Raw genomic sequence first — 26,153 nt, forward strand, 5'->3', positions numbered from 1 at the left:
CTCGTGACTTATGCATGTTTCTCCGTCGCGGCGAGATGACTTTTCGCAGTCGAAGCTAAACCCCTTCAATTGTCTTTCTCGATTTCCATCGACCGCGTAGCCGATTGTTGTATATATAACTTAATAAACTTTATCAATTTTATTTTTAACAGACTCAAAGATTTTTCAATTCGTTACAGAATTAAATATGCATAGCAAGACGTTAGTTTTGCTGGCAAATCTAAAAAAAAATAGATTAGAAGGTCTAAAAATAATTTCGTTGGATCTATCACAATTATTATACAAGACAGGTTAAACATGACAATAAATACTACAAAAAAATGTTTATCTTCCAATAATTTAAACGTCGTAACATAAGGTCCAATAAAATTATTTTCAAATCTGACAAAATTTTTAGACTTGTAGACCAGCAGAATTGTTCCTCCCTTCAAACCGCTGGCTTTGCGAAATATAAACGAAATACTAACGAAATACGAAAATGATTATTTTAATTACTTAAATGAGAGATTATTTAAATGTACAAAGGACGGCGCGTTCCATTATACACGGGGTAATGTCTTCGAAGAAGTTCTCTCTCTGCCGGAGTTGCTTCTTGCCGAGGCACGCAGCTGGCGTTCACGGCGGTAACGGATAGTGTTCGAAACGGCTTCAGGAGAGCACGAGTAATTATCGTTCTCGACACAGGCATTCCGAGTATTGTGCGAATTGTTAACGCTACCTACGCTAATTACGACGGCGCGCTCGCATTCAACGTCTGACTATTAATTGCAGCGAAGCAGATGCAATTGCATTTGTTTGTGCCGTACAAAAGATACGTAGATGTCCCCGATAGAGTTGCTTTTGTCCGCTATCGGAGACTTACAGACGTTGACAAATATAGATGCGACGGAAGATAATGCGAACAAGCAATAAAGTTAAGCACGAATTAAATATAACTCCGTCTACTCGAGGTTTTATAATTTAATCCCCTCCTCTATAGATAAAACGCTATTCTTAGGCCAAAGGAATAAAAAGTAAATAGAGAAGGGAGTTAAATAATCATTTTTATTTGAGTAATTTAGCTGTAATGCGGAAATAAAGCGGGAAAGTAAATTAAGACGAGAGATAAATGACGATTTGGTTGCGCGACGATGAATATGCATGTGCACTTATATGCCGTTTCGTTATTGAGTTTCGTGTATTTCGCAAACGTCGTGCAAACTCGGGCAAATCAAATTTCAGAGGCATCCCGACCCCGGGATTCGGATATCTAAAAGGTGCATGCAAATGCGAATATGCGGAAACACCTTGGGGAGGGTTGGATACCGGTCGGAAGCGTACGAATATAGAGGAAACGAGAGGAAACGGTAGATATCCTGATGATCCCCTGCCCCCTCCCCCTGCAATTTATGTGTGAGCGAAGATACGACAGATTCTCTCTATAAATCGTCGAATAACAAATCAATGAGGACGCTTTTATTTGCGCGGTGCGACCAGCGGCTTTTATATCCTTGCCGAGCGGATACGGTAAAATATACGAGAGATCTATATATACCTCGTCGCTGTTTCCCGTCGGTCGCATATTCCCTAACGAACCTCGTAACCGATACTTTTGAGGCAAAAATATCCATTCCTATTCTCTATACTCCTCCGCAATTTCCAATTAAATTTCCGCTCAAGAAAATCCCGTTTTAAGCAAAAAAGTACGTAGCGCGAATACGTGGTCGATAATAAAATCCATTGTTATACGAAAAAAACCTATTTTATGTCTATCTTACACGAAGGAAATAATAAGTTTGAATAAAATAATTTGATAATAAAATTATTTTCAAATCTATATCTGGCCAAATTTTTAGATATCAAAGCTGTTCTTTCCATGGCTTTGTAAAATATAACGCTAATGAAATACCAAAACGATTTCCACCGACTGCGTAGCCGATTGTTTTATATATATATATTCAGAAATTCTATCGATTTTATTTTTGATTTATTCAAAGACTTTTTTAATTCGCTGAAGAATGAAGTGTAGAGAAGCTAGTTTAAAAATCTGTTCAGAGATAGATTTGAAGATAATTTTATCGGATCAAAATTATTATATAATACGCTTAAGCATAATAATAATGCTGCAAAAATTTCTAATATAGTAACAATTTGAAAACTGTACATAATAATTTTAAAGGTTCAACAAAATTATTTTCTGATATCTGTATCTGGCCGTATTTTTACATATGCTGTTCTCTTCGTACAAATAATAAGGGAGCTTCTTCAATTTCCCATTTGAAAAAATATCGTTCTCTGCGTCATTTTGCACGAACCGTTATTTTCTTCCCCTGTACGTTGATGCGATCGAGTCGATACCCTCGTGCAACAACGACCCGTATGCAGATGTCTTCTCAAGCGCACACGCAAGACAGTACCCGCATCAAGAGCACCCTTGCACGATTCTTGTAGAACCCTCGACAATGCAGCCCGCGGTTTCCCTTTAATTAAAAAAAAAAAAAAAAAAAAAAAGATCTCGCTCTCGGCTTGGAAGAGTACCAAGATTCTTGCTACAGAGATCGTCAACATCCTCTTTCGCGTAGAGTTGTAGCCACCGTTATTCCTGAAATCTCGTTTCATCCCCTTGTTCATGTCTTTGCCCAATCCACGCGTACAAGGCGTACAAGAACATGCGTTCGATCGAGTGTTGTGTTTCGAGCATGTTAAAAAGTTCGCCCGAGGATGGACTAGATAAGATATTCACCGAGGGTGATCTTCGAGGGACATCAGGCTGATTAAATACTTGGCCACTTGCAAGGGTGGCAGATGAGCAATGAGATGAAAAACACTTTTAGAGAAAAAGAAAGAGAGAAATTGCATTTTGTGAAATTTGTTTTAGTTGCTACTTCTTAATCCTTCGTGTTTCTGTAAATTTACGAACGCTTATTCTCTCCTGCAAAAGTTCTAATTATTTTGAATTTTCTCATATACTCGATTCTATTTTACAATCTTACGTCGTTCTTACAGCGAGGAAAACATTACAATCTTTCAAAAGACTTCTTCGGACGTGCAAAACGAAGGGTTTCTTCCGTTTCGCTCTTCCGATTGCTGGAAAACTCGAGTCTCTTACTATGAAATATTGGCTTCATTTCTGGATCCTGAACGAGCGCAGCGCGTTACTTTCGAATAAGTGGATTAAAAGGATTTGAATAAGACGATTAAAAAGTTTTTGCCGGTTTGTAAAGCGAACAAAATACTAACAAAGGTAGGAAAGCAGAAGGGGTGGTTTACGCTAAAATTTATATCGGGAACACGAGGGATTTGTTAATCGCGAATGTTGAATACAAAGTTTAATTTCCACTTGTCTTATCTCAGATTTTCACCAGAGATGATACATTTTAAATTTAAAGTCTAAATCTAATCTTCGATAAAGATATCTTCTCAAATAAGACATATCCGTTTTTTAATGTGTGTGTGTGTGTGTGTGTGTGTGTGTGTGTGTGTGTGTGTGTGTGTGTGTGTATTTTCAACTGTGTATTTTGTGACATTTTCCTTGGAATTTATTCGACATCGTAATGGCAAAGGAACGCTTTTCTCTTTCGCTGCACTTCATCCACTTATTCAATTCCCCGATCAACACGTTAAAGAGAGAGACAGAGAGAAGAAAGAGAAAAAGAGCGTCACCATCCAGCGCTCGCCACGCGCCGCAAATTTCCTTCCGATGAAATCGGAAAAAGACAGTACTACTTACTGTGGAACCTGTTTCCTCGCATGGACAGGACCTGGTGCATTCTCTGGAGAGTTTCTTTGGTGGCCTTCTCGTACTTGTCGCGTGCCCGCGCTTGCAGTCTCACTTCCATGTCGGCCGAGCAGCAAACCTCGCCGCCGCTTCTCACGCTTCCGCATACTTTAAGCTCCTTTGCTATAAATACAAAAGAAAAAACATATTAGTGGAAGATATTCTGACAAGATAACAAATTATTCGAAAAAATTTCCGAAATCTTATCATTTGAAGAAAAGTTTTATCATTTCCTTCATCTTCTTAAGGTTTCCTTGAGTTCAGAAAAATGTTATGTTATCTTCTACACCAAAAAAAAAAAAGAATAGTTTTCCTGAGTATAAAAATGTGGCTAGATATAAATTTAAAAAGAATTTGTTAAACCATCAAAATAATTATGTAAATGATATGTAAATGATAAATTGATTGTTAAAATATCAAAAATTCATATCATCAAATTTTAGAATGCCCAACATTATTACTTTTATGACCGAACGGAATTATTTTTAGATTTATATCTGGTCAAATTTTTAAATATTTCAGCAAATTGTTTTTTCCGTGTAAAATTACGATCAGTTGCTTGTTCTTGCGGTTCGCGGAATTTTTTATTACTATTACATTTTAAATTTGGTTAATGAAAAATTTATGGAAATTTATTTTCTCCCTTGTTATTTAAGATCCTACGTAATACTCTTGTTTTTATCTCTTGAACGGCAAAGAACTGAAATATTTATTATCCAGCCTTTTTATGCAGGAGTTTATCGATCTCTATTTTAAGTCGTAACAGGAAAAAGTAATTAAATGATAAATAAATGTTATAAAGTATTGTGAGCTTCATGACAAGGATATATGAGCAATCTAATATTTTTATGCGGAGTCAGCATCATTAATTAAACATAATAAAAAGAAAATTACACAGAACACAAGTTTTGTTTCTGCGTTCCTCACAATCATCCGTTTCTTCGACAAAGAAACTAGAGCTGAAGAAAGAGGGAAGAAAGGGAAGTAAGGAAGATAATGGAGGAAGAAATGTCTTCAGCTTAAATACCACGACTCGAGTGTGTTTGATGTGGAGAAAAGCCTCAGCGAGAGACTCGCCGAGACTTTTGGTAAATGCAATTTAGTTTTAAGGACCCAAGCGTATCTACGTTTACGTAGGTACACAAATCGCATGGACTTGAGGTGGACAGACGAAGACATTGTTTTCTCTTCCGCGTGCAAGGGGAAGCGCACTTCTGCACACATCCACATCAGCGAGTGTCAAGTCGTAAATTAAATGCAGAAATTTCTGTCTCCGCTGAAAGAGACTCTGGTTTGCAGCAATGTTACTGTTTACTCAAAATGCAATAAATTAGCAGAAAGAACAATTTTGCTAAAGTAACTGCTGAAGTTTGGCTAGATACAAATCTAAAAATAATCCTGTTGGATAATTAAAATAATTATGTAGAATATTTAAATTGGATGTTAAAAAAGATTAATTTTTTTCAAATCTTTTTCTAGTCCAATTTTTAGATCTGAATAATTTTAATTCCTCTTAATTCTTAGCAATGCTCTTGTTATATAAAAACTGCTGTTATTATATTCTTCGTTTTTCAATAATAAACAATATTGTTAATTCAAAAACAATATTGTTAATTCAAAAACAATATTGTTATTTAAATAACCTACGATACCAATTCGCAGCCAATCTGTCATATCGATAACGCGATAAATCGCTTGGATAAATCGCCGCGTTTATTGCGAAGGGAAAACGAGGAGAAGGGTGTTAATCGAGCGTGCCAGGACATTCTAAAATTCATCGTCGACACCGCGGATGGGGTGAGAATCGCTTCTACAGACGCGATAGGAATCGTTCGGTAAGATAAGTGCTATTGTTAGGCACAAAACAGGAAACATTCCGTGGAATTTCCCCATCCTCCTCGTCTAGCGGCTCTCCATCCGTTCTTCCTCGTATTTCGGGGTGGTCGGGCGCCGCGCGAATAACGTGCGCATTTTTAGGAATCCGTCCAATGAAAGAGGGGGCGTTTTCACTTCCTCGAGGGCACTCGGAAACGTGGAGGGTAAATTCGGAGGTGTCGCACGCTCGCAGTCGCGGAGTGTTCAAAACGCACGCGCCACACACACACACACACACACACACACACACACACACACGCACACGCACACGCACACGCACACGCACGCGCGCGCACGCACGCACGCACGCACGCACGCACGCACGCACGCACGCACACACACACACACACACACACACACACACACACACACACACACACACACACACACACACACACACAAGCTTCGCACGCGCCCCGCAGAATTACGGCTCATAATCCTTTGCAACTCCACGCGAAGTAATTACCGGATTCGCGTCGTCGCTTTAATCCTCTTAGCGCGCCGAAGGGCAACCCCGCTTATTCGTGACTCAAAAAAAAAAAAAATCGAGATTGTACGGGTGTAAAATTTTACTATATTTTCAATTAAATATATTATTATAATTATTATACACCTATTTTTGCACCGTGATCGCGTATTGCGGTCAATTAATACAAATACAGAATTTACTTGCGATAAATAAAAATTCGAACAGGCACAGGCACTAATATTCGCGATGCCATTTTATTTTCGAATGACGAGGCGAACCGTTCGTTCGCGAACGGTGATCTCGTCGAATCGCGTTGCGAGACGCGCGTAATTAAATTAAGCTCCCCAGCGAGGTCGAACCACGGAACGATGTTTGCACACACGCGACACAGATTCGTCGTCGTGCCCGATTTTCCCGTGGGTGTCGCAGATAAACCGGTAAGACGCGGCGGCAGCAAACTCGACTTTGCCGGTGTGCCTTCCCGCGAGATTGCTTTTCCTCCGTAAGTTCCCTCCATTATAGAGCAGAGTGCAACGAGTGTGTGTTTTCGTGCGAGGGACGTCGAGTCAATAGACAACGATGCTCGTCTTAATTCTCTAGGAAATGAAGTATTAATTACTAAATGAAAATGTTTTCCGACCGTGTAAATCGTGCGCACGCAAGCACGTTATCTTGAATGTAAGGATGTAAGCTTATTAAGAAATATTTTAATAAGCTGTAACTAATTATTTTGAATTATTTTTAGGATGTTATTTTGGGATAATAAATAATTCGTTGTTCAACCGGAATTGTGTGATAAATCGAAAAGTTGATCGCAAAGAAGATTGTTTGACAGGTTATATAATTTAAAATTTGTATTAACAACAAGTGAGCTTTATTGTCGCAAAGAGTAATTTGCGAGATTGTCGCAAATTACTCTTTTAACTCTACTCCCTAAATTTGAGATTGTTGAATAAATTATTAAACAACGTGATCCAAGGCAGAATCGACTTTGACGTATTTCGAGATAGATTAGTCGATAAGCGGAGAAAGATTGTCTGGCAAGTGTAATTACATCGTGTAATTACATCAACGTGTAGAATAATAAAGCAAAATTTGTATCACCAACAAACGAGATTTACAGTAACAGATTGTAATAAAACACTTTTCTCTACAGAGTGTTTTTGTGTCCTGGCCCCTAAATTTTAAACGTCGAATAAATTATTAAACAACGTAATTCAAGGACACAATAGACTGTGATATATTTCGAGTGAGATTCCACCCTCAGATTTCAACCGCGAACAACAGAAATGCTGCAACGATATGAGGCAACCGCATGTCCCGATCGGGTTACCCCGTTGCCGGACCAAAATTGGATTACTTTTCTCGTTAACTCTTCGCATCGGTGGAGGGGTGGCAAGTTGGATGGGACGAGGGAGCCGGGGGGGGGGGGCCGGGGAGAACGATAGAGAAAAGAACGACACGAGCAATCCCGCGGAAATGAATCGGGATTACTTTTACGACATGTCTCGAAGTTTCGAATGAGCGCGGCAGCGAGAGGGTTTTTGCGGGGGATCCGCGCGGGGGAAGGGGCCGGGTATAAAATTAGCTTAGACTTTGCGGGTATTGGCGGGTACGACGTGTAGCTACAAGAACTGATAAAGGCGATCGAGGCTGTAACGGCTGCCGAGTTCTAGCGAAATCGTACGGATCGATAGAATACGCGGTTTATTCGAGGCGAAAAGACCGGGCGACATTCGGGAGGGAGCGATTTATGACGTTGGACTCCATCTCCTCTTCTCTTTTCTATCGCAGCGAGAAGCTACACGCGCGATTGCATATCGGCCAATAAAATTCGTCGAGTGCACCGGTAAATAATACAAAACTTTCATATGCCTCTGTCGTAACTCGCGAGAAATCAGTCTAATCTCAGTCTTATCTCTTACAAAGAATATTTTTATAATTTTATAATTTAAATAATACATAATTTAATTCAATAGAATAATGGATGGCACTGCTCGGCAGAAAGGGATCTTAAGTGTCCCATTTTTTTCATAAATCAGTAATCAACTCATTTTTCCCCTATAGGGAATTCTCATATAATTTTTATATAATTTTTACAGAATTCTTGTACATATTTAATTATATTTTTATAATAATAAAAGACATTATATTTCATAATATAATTTTGTCTTCTAACAACGTACATTCATGAAAAAAACAATTTTGCTGAAATATAACATAAAAATAATTTAGTCAGATACAAATCTAAAAATAATTTGGTTGGGCCAATATAATTATGTTCAAATTGATAGTTAGAACACCAAAAATTTCTATAGCGTTATCATCATGCTAAAGAGATCTAAATAACTATTTTGATGGCTTAAAATTATTTTCAGATTTGTACCCGATCAAATTTTTAGATACTTTAGCTGTTCTTTGTGTTAAGAAAAGTGATATCGGAGAATTTTCCTTTGGGATAAATTTTTCTTCTCAACCGCGAATATTTCGTTGTCTATCTCCAAGATCCATCTAATATTCTTAATATTTTATTCAAGTGGCAGGCAGCCCGCGAACAAAGCCGTCGTCGAGAGTTGGAAAAGCTACGCGAGAACTCGCGCGTCGCGGCTTTCACGAGCGATTAAGAGAGGTTCCACAATATACAGGTGCAATAAATCTCTCTGCGCGTCGCCGCCGTCCGCGTACGGGTCTGGTGTTAAAAGGGTTTAGAGAACTCAGGGAGAAGGGAGAGGGAGGACAGCCTGGCTTCGAAGGCTGGTTGCTAAAAGCTCGCCGTAAGGGTAAAAGCCCCAGTGAGACGCGTGGTAAAAGCTCAAGGCGTAACAGGACGTCTACACGCTCGCTCGTGCCGTTCGTTCGTTAGCGGCGTCGCGACGTCGCCGAGACGCCGGAATTTCCGTCGCGACGCGCACTTCCGGCAGTGGATAAAGGTGCGATCAAAAATTGTCGACTGCGATTCTCGACCTCAAATATTCCTATCGAATACTTTATTTTATTCCTATTCTTCCTGAAGGATTGTCAGTTTACGAGTAATTTATCTTTACCTTATAAGAAAATTATACCGAAAAAGAAGAATAAGAAATATTCAGAAGCAAATATTAGCTTGTAACGTTTTCTTCGATATTTGTTGGTTACAAAAATATTCGACTTATGAAATATATATTTCGACTTATGAAATATATTTAATTTTTCTTTATATTATAAAACAGCTAATTTATTATATATGAACAAACTTTTATTCCGCCGTATTTGAATAAATCTTATTTCCCGTAAATAAATGTTTAAGTATTTTATTCTCAGTGTAATAAGAAAAAGAAAAAGAGAATGATTGCGTGACTTATTTATCCGTCGACATTATATTTTATCAAATTCTTTTATCTTTTTCAATCGCGATTTAGTTTAGAAATTATTAATATTTCATATAACTGAGCGCTATTATTCATAAAAATTATGTATTCACTAGCGTTTAATAGGTGGAAAACAATTGAAAAATCCTCTTTTCCACAATATTTCGCAGACAACTGAAAGCTGGTTGATCGCGTTGGGCGAAAATCGTATCGAAGACTCTTCGGCGAATCGATCGAGGAACTTTCTACGAAGTTCTTATCGCACGTATCGGAATCTACATCTTAATACGAGATCGGATAGCTCTGAGTAATTTGTTTGGCACACTTGATCTATTGGCCCCTTTATCTTCGGCGAGTGAGTGAATCGCTAAACTTAGGTCAGTTCCAGGATCGATTTGTTGCCGAGAACATGTGCGATGTTGCACACGTGCCGATGCACCGCTGTCGTTTCGCCGGACGGACTTAACGGCCGATTAACCTCGGGTTAATTCGAGCGCGGCGACACGGCCGTTTTCTCGCTCTTCCCCTGTTATTATTTTTTTTTTATTTTTTGTATACGAAAGGTCAGCCTTTGCGCTGGTCTTCGCTCCGTCACGTTACCCGTTATCGATTGCCGTTTACAATTTACCCGGTCGTGTTCCTCAGTAAAAAGAGGAAAGGACCTCATGCGTGCCGATGGAAGATCGAGGGGAGTTCGCGTCACGCCTCGATTGATGAAAAATTTCGTACGGTAGACCATACGGTCCCGCTCGGTGACCGAAAATATCGAAAAATCCCACATTTATGAAGACAGATCTAGATGAAAATTGTAATTCTGACCGGTATACGCATACTTATTTATTTATTAGTACACATCATGAAATTTCAACAATAATAATTTGCTCTCTCACTGTATTTTTGACATGTGTCGTTATTACAATTTTTCAATACGGAAATACGTTTTTAACGCTTTCAATAATTGTTAATTGCGCTTTTACAGCGCCTGCGGAATAAATTACCGTGACCGACGTGAATCCGCGTTGGAATCAATCTGCGTACACGTGTATTCGAAACAATTACACTCGTCCCGTTTGAAGAGCGCGTCGATGGTCGACGGGACAAATCAAACGTTTTCGTTAAATATCTCATTCCAATTTTTATGCTTGAAAGCCGATTGCTCTCGTAAATGCCTGCAAAGTACCTGTTCAAACTTCTGTTATTTTCAATATCGATTGCCAATCTCGTTTAAAACACTTCTCTAAATAAAAAAAAGAATTAGATTTTGTCGCAATAAATAGGAAAAATATATTATACACGAACGAAATAAATTCAGAAAAAAACCATCAAAGTTCTGAAATTCTAAAAATCAAATTAAAATAAAAAATGCCCCGAGAGAAAAAAAAAAGATTTTTCTCACACAATACAAGAATTTAAATACTCATTAGTATTCTTTTTTTTGTCAAGTGACGTATATGAAAAATTGAATTTAATTTTAATTTCGCGATTGACGTAAATGAAATTATCATCACACATATGAAAAGACGTATTCGCAGATTGACACATATATTTGCTCTACAATTGGGCAAGAGAGTGCGTGCTAACACAAGGTAACTCCGCTAATGAAATCAGAATACTGACGTGCCAATAAATATTTATGGGCGAAAGAGGAGGAGGAGATGGAGAAAGATAGAGCGATATCGCGTATTTGCCAGACGATAATTGTCAATATCGAGTATCGGAACTCGCGAGCTCTCCCCGCGCGGCGCATGCAAAACGCCACGCCGGGAAATGGAGAAATTTCCATTGTAAGTGGATTCCCCCTCCTCAAATGGCGTCCGCGAAATCCGATCCCGCGATCCAATGTATATCTCGCGTATCTCGCGTCGTGCGTATCATTCACGATCATGCGACATCGTTGGAGGAGCGAGACGAAATATATACCGCGAGAGCATCCGGAGAGCTCTCGAGAAGCATGTTAAAATGATCCCGCCGACTTTGCGCCGAGAAGCGAAAAACGATCCGATCCCGCGCGAATAAAAGTTTTACACGTTTTGCGTATTTCGTACAGCGTGTTTTTAACACGCTTTCACGTTTACAAAAATTCGCCTGCGATTTATTTTAAGTCGATTAAATTTTGTAGCCGCTTGCGAATTTTTGTACCTCCTGAAAAAAAAAGAGTAGACCTCGCGCGGTTTTGCGAGATAAACATTTATTTCTTTCGGAAATCTTTCGCCGTCATTAAAACCGTCATTAAAAACGCTAAATTTTCCTCGCTAAATAATTTTTATGTTTACAGTCGCGTATCGAAAAGAGGAATCACGTGCGACTTCCGGGCACTTAACGTCGGAATTTCAATCGTAATTCGCAGCTACGCGGATTTAACGACGACGACGGCATCATTCATTCTCGATATCTCCCCGCCGTGAGACCGAGGGAGAAGGGGAGGGGAGGGGAGGGGAGGGGAGAGAGGCAGAAAAAATATGCGAACGTTAAGTGCATCGATAAGGGTGACTAATTGCGAGCAAATTCCGCGGTGCGTAGCTAAATCATGCCGGCCGCACACGCGGCGCACGCACGGGAGTCTCGAGGCCCGTGTTTAATGTCCCCGCGGCGCAACGTGCCCCCTAATAAAAAACAATGCCCGCGCGGATCACGCGAATGCAAATTAATTGCGCCGGCCGAAACAATATACAGCAGTAGTCCTGAGATTAATTTCGCGACGTCACGGCGGATGTGTGCGGAGGCTCGGGGATTAATGCCCGAGATGGTCCCTACGTGTACGTACACGCACGCACACACTTGCGCGAGCAGGGACGCAATACGTATTTCGCGCGGCTAAAAAATGCGGCGATAAGGATGACGAATCGGGAGGAAGCGGCTTGTCGTGAATTTACACGACGTTCCCTGTACGCCCAACGGACGTGGACTACATCGTGAGTCTCTCTCTCTCTCTCTTTCAGAGTTGACTGTATTAATTCAATTAAGCGCGGTGAAAAATATCAGGATAACGATGAAGTCTTTTTGAGATATCAAATAAAACAATTAAAATGAAATAATGCTAATACTAAGAAATAAAAAAAGAAGTACTAATAAATATAAGTATTTAAATCTCGTATTGATTGTGTGAGAAAAATTCTTTCTCTTTCTCAGGATTTTTCTTATCCTATAATTAAGCTTTCAGAACTTCATTTTGATGATTTTTTTCTAATTTATTTCGTTCACATATTTAAAAAAAAAAAATAATTACAGCAAAGATGTTATATGTATAATTTTGTTAAGAAATTATTAATAATTTATATAAATGTATTATCAAATTTGAAATATTTTTTCGTTTTAAATTATTTTTCTTTTGCAGTGGTGTAAAATTTACAGTTCGAGTTTAATTAAGAACATCAATGAATCATCAAATAAAAAAATTATATTATATTGCTCGAAGTGTCATGAATATTCCTCTCTTAATTGCACTCGATAGCCAACACGCGCAATTATATGCACATTTATGATTTCCTTGCAATGTTAACCATGGGATTTTTTTCACATCATATCCATGAAAAAATTGCTGAAATAAAATTATAATCATCAGTATGATATTTTTGTAAATATTAAAGCTGCAAAGAATAATTTTGCAAAAGCATATAAAAATTTAGCCAAATACAGATCTGAAAATAATTTTGTTGAATCAACGAAATAATTATTTAAAACACTCAAGCTGATTGTTAAAATGTCCAACATTTTTGCAATATTATCATCATGTTTAAACATAATTATTTTCATGTTTTAACAAAATTATTTGCAGATCTGTATTTGATCAAACTATTTTAGATTCAATAAAACAGTTCTTGTCACGCAGCTATATTTAATTGCATGTTATTGTACAAGATTTTTTCGAATCTTAGAAATTTGTTCTTAATTCTATATCTCCACGGAACTAATCCTTAAATTAGAAGTCTAAAGCAAAATTCTCTCGAAGCTAATGGGAAAAGGAAGTTTCGTTATTTTTCACCATCCTAAGCCTATTTCGTCGAGACTCTTAAAGCTTCTTATAATTTTGAGACTATTGACGTCTCGGTCTGTTTTTTGTCGAGTAGAAATTCACTCACACAAAATCGCGTGGGGGAAACCCGCGAATAAAAAAGACACCCCGTGTACGGCCGTAGCCGCCGAATACAAATGGCAACGACATCGAGCGAGCACCGTCGCGAGCATTCGCCATAGAGAACGAGCTGGCGGAACTCCCCTGGAGTTTGCAACCCCTAAATGTTTGCGGATCCCCAAAGAAGCGGGAAAAGGATGAGGGGGCTTGGAAACGACGAGATTGGCGGCGACGGGCGCCTGTTTCGCGCGGCAAAGTAAAGCGTCTTGGCTGAAATTGAAAATAGGGCGGAAATTAATGGAGGAAGAGCACGGTCTCTCGCGAATGCCAAATATTTGCGTGGCAACCGACACGACAAGAATTTCCACAGAGCCTACCGAGATCTCCCTTTTTCCGTATCTTCGATTCGAAGATACGGGAGGTAAGGGATGGCGGGCCTTTAAATCACTTCCTTCGGGAAAACTGGAGTTTCCGACAGGAATTCGGGAATACGATCGAGACATGGTGGCAGTTATGGTGGATGCCAAGCGATTACGTTCGAGCTTTTTGTTCGTTTCTCTTTGGGGTTGGATTGCCTGAACAACGTGAACGTTTTGCCTCCTCTACCGACGAAGACGGAAAAGATACCATTGATAACATATCGGTATCGTAGCAGCGATAAGTACGTAACTTCGAAAGAAATAAAGAAGGAAAAGCGGATTTTAACGAGAAAGCCTTCCTTCCATGTTCCTTGAATTGAAATACAATTTTTCTTTCTTTCTGCAGAATATTGTGTATTTCTTTTTTTCTTTCTTCTTTTCATTCCCGACTGTGCATATAATATCATCATACATTATATCTTGCAAAATTGACTATCGGCGACAAATCGTTTGGCGAGCTCGCTCGCTGACTAAACGGAACAATGTATCTCCAGGGAATCCTTCGTGCTTGCCATTATGAGGACACGACTATAACAGTGCTCAGAGAACCTCCAAGCATTCACCATTATCATCTCGCCGCGAGCGTCAGTTAAATATTTATTGGCAATCATAAAAAATCCAACCCATGATGTCGCGACCTTTTCTTATTTGTCGTTTATCGCGAAAAATGGAAGCTTCTTCCACATTCTTACAAACCAAGCGTCTCAAATACCAATATTTAATATTATACTATTCTAAAAAGTTCTTCAAATTAAATATTTTTTTAATTGTACATTTGCTATCTCCCATAGAACTTTAAATTATGTGAGACCTTACTCGCTTTTCGAAAAGAAAAAGAGAGCTTCTTTTTCCAATCTTACTCAAAACTAAACGCCTCGAATGTAAACGCACTGACATTTAATTGCATATTATTCTAAAATGTTTTTTCAAATTAAAAAAAAAATTTTTTAATTTTACAACTGTAACTAATTATTGTTCTAAAATGCTCTTTTAAATTAAAAATTTCTTTTTAAATTTTACAACTGTAACTAAATCTTACGTAACTAAAACTAAATCTTAAAATTACTATGAGACAGTCAGAGGCCAGTGGTCATTTGCGAAAAATCAGTTAGCGCATTTCACGAAACACACTCGGAAACACAAGCGATCGCTTGACAAACGCAACAACTAACGATCTCCCGTGACAAATTGCGAGAGAGGCCACGTGGGTAAACGTGGGGTCCGCTCATCGCGGACATGTTCGCCTTTATATCCGACCCCTCGGCACGCGCTGCTCCTCAATGGCGACGTGTGTACACGTGGCAGTGCGAAGAAGAGGCGCGCCTGTGAAGTTTCACGTGGCACCCCACGGCCACTGAAAATCGAAACTCGTTTTTGCGCCCGATAATCGAAGACGAGCCTCGGTCGGTTGGCGGAGCACCGCGTGCGAATGGAACGTCGTGGGCGCGCACGTTCACGTACACACGTTACGAGCGCACACGTGCGCAAATAGGCACGAACACCGACGCACGGGACCCTTCAGGATCGATGCCATCAACGGGATGGTTCATGCGTGAGGGTCACTTCGATTGCGAGGTCGACGGGAAAACGTTTCCGAGTTGACTCCACGTTGCCGTTTTGTATCTTCGGCATATCCTCGAATGGAATTTAAGTGAGATTTTAGGTAGCTCGAGATAGTAGGTACTAATGACAAGAATGCGATAAACAGCAGGTCAAGTCGTTTCATCGTAAGATCGATTGCCAGTATCATAAAGTTGGGCTTAGTCGTTAGAAACATGTTGCTGTATGATGTAAAACTTTTGGTAAAAATGCATATCGGACAAATTAATTTTATTGGATCATCAAAATTATTATACAGAATATTTATATGATAAAAATGATGAAAATACTGCAAAATTTTTTATATTTTAGCAACTAATTTGAATGTTATCCTACATAATTATTATTTAATTAATTCAACAAAATTATTTTTTAGATTTATATCCAGCAAAATTTTCATCATTTCCATATAATATGCAGGAAAAAATGATTTTGTTAAAATATCTAAAAATTTTATCAGATCTGAAATTAATTTTGAACCATAAAAATAATGACTCACAAAATTAATTTCAGATTTGATCAAATTCTTAGATACTTTAACAAAACTGTTCTTTCCATATCTGTATTCCATACCTTTTTTTCTTCCAAGCTTATTTCGCTTCTTATTTATTTATCAAATCTCACACGATATCTATATTTATCTAGACGCTAAATATATACTTCTTATCGCAATTTCGTTTCTAACGTAGCAGCTATTTCGTTTCTAACGTAGAGCGATCTCTTTTGCGAAGTAGTTCTGTAATCTCGTCTTAAGGAGAAACTTCGCTCTTACTGCATTCGTAAGCGCAATTGCACGCGAATTGAAATATTCAAACGAATAGCCATCCGGATAGCCATCGATCCACAGTCCATATCCGACCGGCGGCTACCGGGTGTGCCAGTACAAACTGATGCATGCAAATCCGTAGGACATAGCGCTGACAAACGTTAAAGTTGTATTCCGCTTTGGAGATCGACTCGGCTTTCCACATCGGTTATCGTTGATGAGCCAATTCAGTGGCCTTTGTTCGGTAAAAGAGCATGAAATAAGCGAACGAATAAATTACCTCGATTAATTGCACAATTTCCTCGAGTTATCTAGAATTCAATTTTAATTTAAAACTTGACACTTTCAATCCGTTTGCTTTATCTAATAATAATGGTCGATTAAAAATAAAACTGATTACGATCACACAAATATCCACTTAAAAGTTTTATCAAAGATCAATCTTGTTCGTAACTATAATTAAGCAGATATAGTTTCCTCCATAGTTTCGCTCAAGTTTCCTTGTCGAGAAACATTCATATTATTCATAAAGCTAACAAGATAAGCTAACAATAAAGCTAACAAGATAAAAATTGTGTTAATGTTATTTAACAAATGTTATTTCTCTCGATCGCCTTCCACATTCTCTTTCACGATAATGCAGAGGTAATAAAAATAATATTAATATAAAATAATATTACATGGTGTTAATAAAGATAGATTAATTAATTTTGTGACGACGTCTTTTTTTTTTTTGATAGAATAAGAGCAACTACGGCCGCGAAAACGCTAGAAAACATGCGATCCTTGCAAGTGTTTAACGCTGTCTCGGCCTCCACATCCTCGGCACAATGCTCTCCAACCGGTGCAAGTTGTCGAAACTGCGAAAGTCTGCGATGAAATCGGATCGCGTACGTAGATACGCACCTGCGACAACGCGAAACTTTTCAGTGCGCCCTGTCGAGGAGTGCGCGAGATTTAGGGTGTTTTAGGGCGAAGCTTAGGGAACAGGAGGCCGGAGAAGGGGAGAGGGGAGAGAAGGGGGAGCGAGAGGCGGCAGGGTGGTTTCGGATACAGAGGGCAAAGGAGAGAAAGAGACAGAGGGAGACAGAACGTGGGGTGAGAAGACACAGGGTTGCTAGGAGACACCCTCTTCCACGTGTTATATTGCATTACCCTATGCGACTTGTAGGGGGACACGTCGAATTGGTTGCACGAGAGGATCGTCGCCGGTTTCCGTCGTTGTCGTCTAGACGGAGGAAAATGACATGATGGTCAGGACGCGTGTACAGGAGGACCGAAGCCGAGCTTCCTGACCTTCTCCACCTGGAAGGCATGCCGGGTGTTTGTCGTCCCGATGTCCACCGTCCTCAGACGTCGTTAATCTTCGCTGCCGGAAGATATTCGTGCGACCTCTCCAAGACCTCATGACAGTGGTGGAAGGATCTTAAAGGATCATCGTTTTGTCTATAGGGTGTCTCAGAAGTCTCCGACGGCAAGACATATGGCACGACGGTATCTCTCAATCGCAATGTATCCAAACGCGATATAAAAAGAAACAATTTTTTTCTCATCAAAAATATATCAATTCATTCTATCTTTTTATCTAACTAAAGTTTGTTCAAAAATTTATCACAATAAATAAATATGATTTATTTTCAACCATAGTTCCTTTGAAACAACACAATAATACAAACGTTTACATAGATATTTCTACTAAAGAAAAGTTGATCTTGAATCTTGGTGAAAGAAACAATAGCGAAAAGACGATCCGACGACAATCTTTTCTATTTTCTTAGGTCCACTTGAGGTTTGTTGAACCGCAAGGATATTTCTAGCGCGTTGCACTGGCGCACGATCTGATATCCTTTTAAATTCCGTTTACACGTGTCTCGAAAGCTTATTCAAGCCTCCGGCTGAATGATCCTTCAAGTGAGGATTGTCGGCAAGGACAAGACGGCGAAACGGTAAAGAGCGCTCGTTCTAACAGGTGGTCCATAAAATAACCAAACCGTCGAATAAGTTTCGCGTGAGCTGACTCATTCGCACCAAAGAGGAAATTTTTGAAGAGCGTTAATTAAACGGTCAAGTTTGTTTTTTTTTTCTTATTAGAAGACTCATTCTCTTTCTCTCTCTCGCTATTTCTCGTTGAATGCCTCTGGAGTTCTTTTAACATTCGAAGCTCATTACATTCCTAATGAATCATAATATATAAGTAATCTAAAAATGAAAATCTTTTTCTACCAATCATTGTCATTTAATGAAATTAATATCAGCAATTAATTAAATTTGATATATTTGGTAGGTTGAATATTTTTAAGGATGTACTTCATCTTCTCTATCTTTTCTCTATTTGTTGAACGCAACTGAAGCAAGTTTTCGTACGAGAAACTATCGAAGACAGATTTAAAAAAATAAAAAACGAGATTCACGTTCATTCGTATTCGTTACGCGTTGATCTACTAGAAACTGGACATCTAGACTTCGTGATTTCGAGATTTAAATCGGTTTGATTGGAGTCGCGACTACCAAGAGCATTATAATTTGGTTAGACATACGAACATGTACGTTTTTCAGACTTTCTAAACGTGTACCTTGACAGACGTTAGAAAGTCTGATCATAAATCTATCATAAATCCACGATACGAGTAAGTATAAGGCAACTACTACTATTTACTTTTATTTCTACTACTTTTATTTCGTCCAAAGATGATAATCTATGCCCGAATATCTCGACTTCTCTCAAGAACGATCTGCCAGAGTTAAATAAAAACATAAGACAATTTAAATTTAACCAACAACACCAATTGCCAAATATAAATTTTTATATTTTACAGTTTTACACAAATTTATAGAGATTTGTTAATCTCTGTTAAAACACTTATTTTGATTAACCTATTTTCGTAAAAATAATTACTTTTTTAAAGCTCGTGATAAATTAAAGAGTACAAAATAGTACAAAATAATACAAAATAAATATTCAAAGAGATTTATTTTATGCCTAGCATAAAAATTTGATCGCAACTTCGGATTTGTAAAACGGAAGGCTTAATAAGTACTATATAAGAAATTTCAGTCTTAGAAACAAAGATATTAAGAATACTTTCGATAAAGAGCGAGTTCGCAATTCGAGTGATGATTTATGTGAGTTAAAGTTCACCCCTATTTTCCGTCGGCAGATATGAAGGCAATTGATACCGAGTGAAAAATTCCCATCCTATTCTTGCCACCCTATCGGGAATTCCACTTTAGCGCCCTTAATTCCCTCATGACCGAACCTTGTATCTCCTCACCTGCTGTGACGCATACGAAATGCGCCCCTTCGCGGTGTCGTCGGGCTCGGAGACCGACGACCGCTTAGGAGTGAAAGAGGAAAAACGGAAATAAAGAGGGAAAGCGAGTCGGATTACATTCCATCGACGAGCACATATAAATTCGCAATAGTGTACAGTAACAGAAAAAAAAAAATCTTCAGACTCAAAACTCAAAAAATTTATCCTCAAGTATTTTCTCAATTGTTTCAAATTCTTGAACATCGCATTCGATCTATTCCGTAATTAACTTTCCCAGATAAATTTGAAAACATTTTAAGAGACCTTACAAGGCTCCTCGGTAACGCGCGTTATGTGAAAAATCAACATGTCGGATATTTCACAAGAATATAAAATGAAAAAAGTGTATTAAGATATGCTCGTACTTTGCGGCCCAAGAACTCTCGAAGAAATTTTCAACGAGCGTCACACCCTTGGGAAACTTCGCCTTTCTTCCCTGGGAAGATTTAGACGCAAAGTAACGCGATATCAACCCTCACTTATTCCGTCCGATTTACGTCACTGGCATCTCGACGAAACGGTCGATTTGTGATCGTCGGGGAATCGGAATACGAGAGAAACCGCGGTTTATGAGCGATTTTTCCGCGGCGGCAAAACGGCGCGTCACCGAGACGCAACGACGCGCACATTTGCATTTCATGCACGCACAACGGCACAACCCCTCTCCCCCTTTTCGCCCGCGTTCACTCTCTCTTTCTCTCTCTTTCTCATTATCGCGGATAAACGGCGCTCTTTTGGATAATTGATTGCACGCCGATGCGCCGATGTAACGAAACGGGCGTAAACCGCATCGCAACGTCGAATATTTGCGGTCTGGCGATGATCCCGGATGCGCGGCTACCGATGTTCGTTCATTATTTATCACGCCCGATTTTATCACCCTGATTATTGTTATCATTCGGCGCGATTACGCGCGAAATGAGATTTCGATCATCATCGACGACGCGGGAAAACGCGGCGTCAATGTCCCTCGCTGCGGGACATGAAAGAGAAAAAGAGAAAGGACTTTCGTCGCGCGGCCCGCACTCGCGCGAGAGCGAAATTGAATTAGGCCGAATTTAAAAGGGCCAGCGAAATGAGAGACCGCGGGATTAAATGGACGCTGTAAACGGACAGACGTGACAAACATAGGAGATTCGCGAAGCTAATAATTATTCTCGTTTGTAAAACCTCGGATGAATACGGATAAATGTGTTTATATGCCTTAAAATTCTTTCACGAGTCAATTTCATTGCAGTTTAATTTATAAAAACACGAACTACGAGCGCATCTAAAAGGCATCTCGGTTCAATTTACCCTTTATCTTTTTCTAGAATTATTTTCTACTTTCTTCATAGAATCACATAGAGATAAAGATATAAAGTGAATTTAACAGAGATCAAAATTAATCTAACATTGGAAAAAATAGGGCTAGAAATCTAGCAAGGATTGGCGAGACATTTCTTATAGAATTTAATGGAGTCATTCGAGACGCTCTGTCTACATCCTCCGCAGTTTCGATTCGCGAGGAGACGATGCAATTAGGGAATTAATCCGGACGTCATCATCGAGACGACTGGCGAGACGTTGGCGTGACTTCGTCGCCTCTCAGAACAATGGTCCGGCGCAGAATCGCGATCGGCATCGCCGCCCACGCTGAAATAAAGGCCCCACTCTCCGGTTGGCGCATAACTCCGACGGCGGGTTTACAAAGCGGAAGGTATATACCGGTTGGTTGTTTATCCGTTCCGAGTTTAGATCGGCGCCTGTTCGACGTGGGTGCACCGGCCAAGGGACAACAACGTCCGGCGCGTTTTCTAAACATAGGGAGGGAAACACGTGGTCGGCGATACATCGGACCACGGTATATACATTCCGCGGACCTCGATATACCGTCCTCCTGTGTTTCCTTTACTACCGCGTCGAACACACAACGACTCGATTCAGCTCGGAGAAGAAAGCAGACGCGACGACGAAGCAACGACTCGACTGCAATTCACGATTTCGAAGTTGCGGAGTCGAGTTTCTCTCCGATTCCCGTGATCTCCACGACACGTCGGAGGTGCTTAAAGTAGAAATAGAGATGCCGATTGAATAAAACTTAGTATCGAATATCGATCGATATAGCTCCGAACTGGCTACGACAAAAATAACTTTGCAACAATCAACCGAAATTGAGCATGTGTCAAAATGTTACGAAACTCAAATTAAAACCGTGGACACGGGCGTAGCCCTCCTTTGTCGCGAATTACCAGATTAATTCATCGTCGACCGCAATGAGCGAAAATGTGTTGGCGTTTCTATTATGCATTTCCACATTCGGTGCGTTCAAACAGATATTCCCCGCACGTAGTTTCACGCGAACCTAATGACAAATGACGTCGAAGCGCCGATCGTATAATCCAGAAATCCTAGCCACGTGGCCTGTCAGTCGGTTTACGTAGAGAAAGAGAGAGAGAGAGAGAGAGAGAGAGAGAGAGAGAAAGCGAGAGCTCTGATAGTGTTCTAATTGCAGAACACGAACTGGCTCGCTGACGCCTAATTCAACGCTCGAGTTAAACAGCTCCACGTGCGGACTCACGCCTGAAATCGGATTCCGTGTAATTCCGTGTAATTTACTCGGAAACCGCTTAATAATCGTCGCGAAGTCCCGTCGCGTTCGGAACTGGGCGCGGGATAATGCGACACGGTGCGAAACGACGACGTCCCGGGCACGGTTCGCTGAGGTCTCGATTTCCGGCCGGGCGGTTCCGGTCGGACGATCGAACGACGTTTGTGCCGCGACGTTTTCGTCACGTCGGTCCTCGACCGACACGAGCTGCGGCCCCCGCGCCGTTACGCCGTTAGGGGTGTGGACGAATCGCGGTTAAATCGCGCATGAAATGGTCCTGGAAACGACTCCCATCATCCGGGAGATCGCATCTTTTCCGCCTGTCGCGTCCGCCAGTCGTAACGCGCACGAGACTCGTCCCTGAACTTATGTCGACGCGCGCAAACAAGCCGAATATAACGTGCTTGCATGCCGATAATGGCGCGCAGGATGTCGCAGAAAACCGGATATCCTCTTGACCACGAGCCACTTTCATGCAGACTTACTCCCTTTTTGTGTCTTACATTCTATTCTATTCTCTACAAGAGACCGTCGTCCGCGAGTCGCCACTTTTGATATTACACGCTATGCTTTAGTTTTAGTTTGAAATTGATGAAAGAGAACGCCTCCGATAATTATTATAATGCAAGGTTACGTGTGTATTCAATAGTTAATATTTACGTTTCTGTAATTAATGTTAATTGCTAATAAGGCACATACGATATTATATGGTAATATTATATATTTCGACGGATAATATTATATATTTAAATATTAGCGTGGGAAATGAAAGAAGAAGTTATTAATTTTTAACAAGTCGTTTAAATGAAATAACATATAGCGACTAAAATTTTCTGGGGCATTGAAAAAAATATATTTTATAATTTTATCTGGTCATTATTATTGCATTCATACTAAATGGAATGTTAGATGTCATATTAAAACGAATACGAATACTACATTCGATGTCGATGTTGAAGTCTGTTAAATGAACATTGTAAAATATTTATGATAGAAAGCTTTCACTTTGAAAGCTTTCACTTTGAGATTAATCCTGTCCGCGTTTTTCTTTCTTCAATGTTTAACTTCTTGCAAAAAAAAGAAATTTCTTGCCATTACGGTCACAGCACTTTCTGTGAAGTTTAATTAAAAGTTAATATCCTTGACCAAGGCACTCTAATTATTGTTAGAGTGATAAGGCGTAGGTTAATTACATAAAAATGTTCACGCCGCGGAAATGTAGCGGAAAGCAATATGCCAGCCATTTTCTGATCGGAGATAAAAATGCATCTTTCCGCGAAAGAGAAGTCAATGAAGAGGCAGCAACGAGCAATTAAACAAAAAAAAAAAAAAAATTGACACGCAACTGTTGTACATACATGGAAAGAATGATTTTTTATTGATACATACCTAAATATTTGATTAAATAGATTACGTTGCAAACATTTTTTACATTTCAATAACTAATTATTCCATATAATTATTTTAATGGACTAACACAATTTATTTTTAGATCTGGCCAAATCTTTAACACTACTCTTTCTGTGTATTACATACATATTTCGAACTTATGAATTGACTTTTGACGTAATTAACTTTAATCAATCATCTTTTTCCGAGGCGTTGCTGTCCAATACTCGTCGCGTGCCTCTCTTCATCCGAGAAAACACGTGATTTATTAGGTTTAGCGTATAAATCAGGGGTCATTTCGTGCAACACGCGTGTGTTACACGTTACAAAGTTCGGGAATGAGCTCTGGCGAACCGATAGGGTCGTGTGGAGTGTTAATATTTCATCTCCTATCTCGGATCCGTAGTCCAGATCGAGGCGAACACACATGAACACGGCCAGAAAACCTACTTTTCTCTTCCTACTTATCTCATTCGACTGTCGTGCCTCAATGTTGCAATAAATAAAAAAAATATATATATTATGTATGTGTGCAAATAGATATATGGATACGAATTTCCGAAAGACATTTAACGCCTCTCGACGTCGCGTTATATATACCATATTCCACAGATAAGGAAAACGTAGTCATCGATATTAAATGCCATCTCACGTTTCACATTATTTGCCCTTATCGCGAGACATTTTCGAAAAACGAATGGATAGCTGTGAGATGGATATTCGAGACGTCGACTTCAAAATGTTCTCTTTTAGATATAATAGATCACGCTTTAAAATGCGCATTTTAAAAATGACTTTAAATGTCGTAAGTTTTAGTTTGTAGTTAGGAACGCGCTAATAAATTTTGAAGGTCCATTCTATAGCAGCAGCTTCGAAATTTATTTTGCACCTTTTTCTGAAAAAAAAAAAAAAAATCAAGTAAAATATTCTTGAGTGTAGCTTTGTTAAAAATCGCGTCTGTCTCAAAATATTGAAAATCCTAAGATCCGTTCTGTTGTTATAAAAAAAATACAAGTACAAATGTGATGCAGTACCACACTTCCGGCGAAAGATAAAAAGCGCAGGCGCAAAAACGAAGCAGGATACCTCTTTAGGTTTAACTGACTGTGTCGATCAAGTGGATGGAACGAGACGCCGTTCGACATTTTTCGCCTTATCAGCTCTGGGACGATCATAAATTCGCATAAATTTCAGCCAGATAAACACGAGGATGCGCTTTATCATCCAGAAACGCGAACATTCGAGAGAACGTCGAGATCGCCGGTTTGTCGATGATGATCGATTAAAGCGAAGCAAGAACGAAGTGCGGAAGTGTGCGCGCAATGAGATTAGATTCGTTCGTATTAAAGTTTGCGCGGGCGTCTTCGCTTCGATCCGAGGTCATTAATCAGACGATAACTCATGGCAGACCTCTGATCGAGCCCTATCGTTTGTCCCCGTCATTCAAGAGAAATAACACTTGGATGTTTAATAAAAATGGCAGGCAATCGTTCGACACGATAATGGTCGATTGGCGAAGCGTTGACGCACGCCGTTGACAATTTGCCGTTCCGATAGCGCAATTAAACGCAAATAGGGTTATCGAACTAATGAATAAAAATGATATAGTCTCGAAAGCCGATGATAAGCCTCGTATCCGCATCTGCGGGTATACACATCTTGCGTTAATGCGACATGGCAATTAATTTCATGTGTAATTAATGCGAGCAGCTTGTGCCTTTGTGTGTGAGTAGCTCTTATTGAGAGAATTGTGAAAAAAATAAAATAAATCATTATCTCTAATGACATATCTCTAAAAAGAAATTTAATTTGACGATAATAAATTTCGATAATAAATTTTTGATATAAATAAAAATGCTGCGGCATTGCAATTTCTGCGCGAGTCTCATTAAAAAATAATATATGTATTTGATTCCTCCTCGAATCAAGTTTACATATTTGTATCATTTTGCGATTTCACGGCGGAATTTTTGTAGTGTTTGTCACGCAATTAAAAAAGGCGATTAAAAATGAGATAACGTGGACGATTCGACGTCGACATAAAAATGTCAATGCTGGCGCCAGATGGTGTGATGCTTCTCGCGTTGCCGATTACGTCACGGAAGAGATGGCATTAGCTGAATAAGAAATTCCGAATGTACTCGGTCCGAGTGACGGAGTGCGACTTAATTGCCCAACGAGTTCGCATTATGCAAATGACGCGTCACTCGGCCGTGGTTAATTGCGTAAACGCAATTCACCGGCCGTTCCGCGAACGCGAGCTCGTCGCACGTATGTCGCGCGAATGCGGAGGGAAGAGAAGTCCATTTACGAGGGCGATATTTTCCGACGAGTGAAAAATACGACTGCAGTAAACACGTCATATTTCTCCGTGCGGCCTCCTCACGCCGTTTCCCCGGAAAATTCTTTCGGAGTCCTCATCGGATGTATCCGAGACGTTTAAGAGAAAAGAGTCACGTTCCGCGGAATCTTCCCGACGCGAGCATCGTTTAGTCGGCCGTTCCTCGGCATTATTGTAAGTGGAACTTGGTCGGCTAAACGAAACATAATTTCGAGCAG

At 39.6% G+C, this 26,153-nt stretch overlaps 1 protein-coding gene across 1 annotated transcript in view; it reads right to left on the reverse strand.

Annotated features, from left to right (window-relative positions):
• Positions 1-26,153, reverse strand: part of dlp (glypican dally-like) — a 138,664-nt gene that overhangs the window by 11,793 nt on the left and 100,718 nt on the right. Inside the window, exon 2 of the mRNA XM_089072389.1 lies at positions 3,710-3,880. Coding sequence (XP_088928515.1) covers positions 3,710-3,880 — 171 coding nt within the window. The remainder of the gene's footprint in view (positions 1-3,709; positions 3,881-26,153) is intronic.

The sequence above is a fragment of the Pogonomyrmex barbatus genome, unplaced genomic scaffold, assembly GCF_055798465.1.
Source record: "Pogonomyrmex barbatus isolate J1 unplaced genomic scaffold, ASM5579846v1 scaffold13, whole genome shotgun sequence".
Taxonomy (NCBI): Eukaryota; Metazoa; Arthropoda; class Insecta; order Hymenoptera; family Formicidae; genus Pogonomyrmex; species Pogonomyrmex barbatus.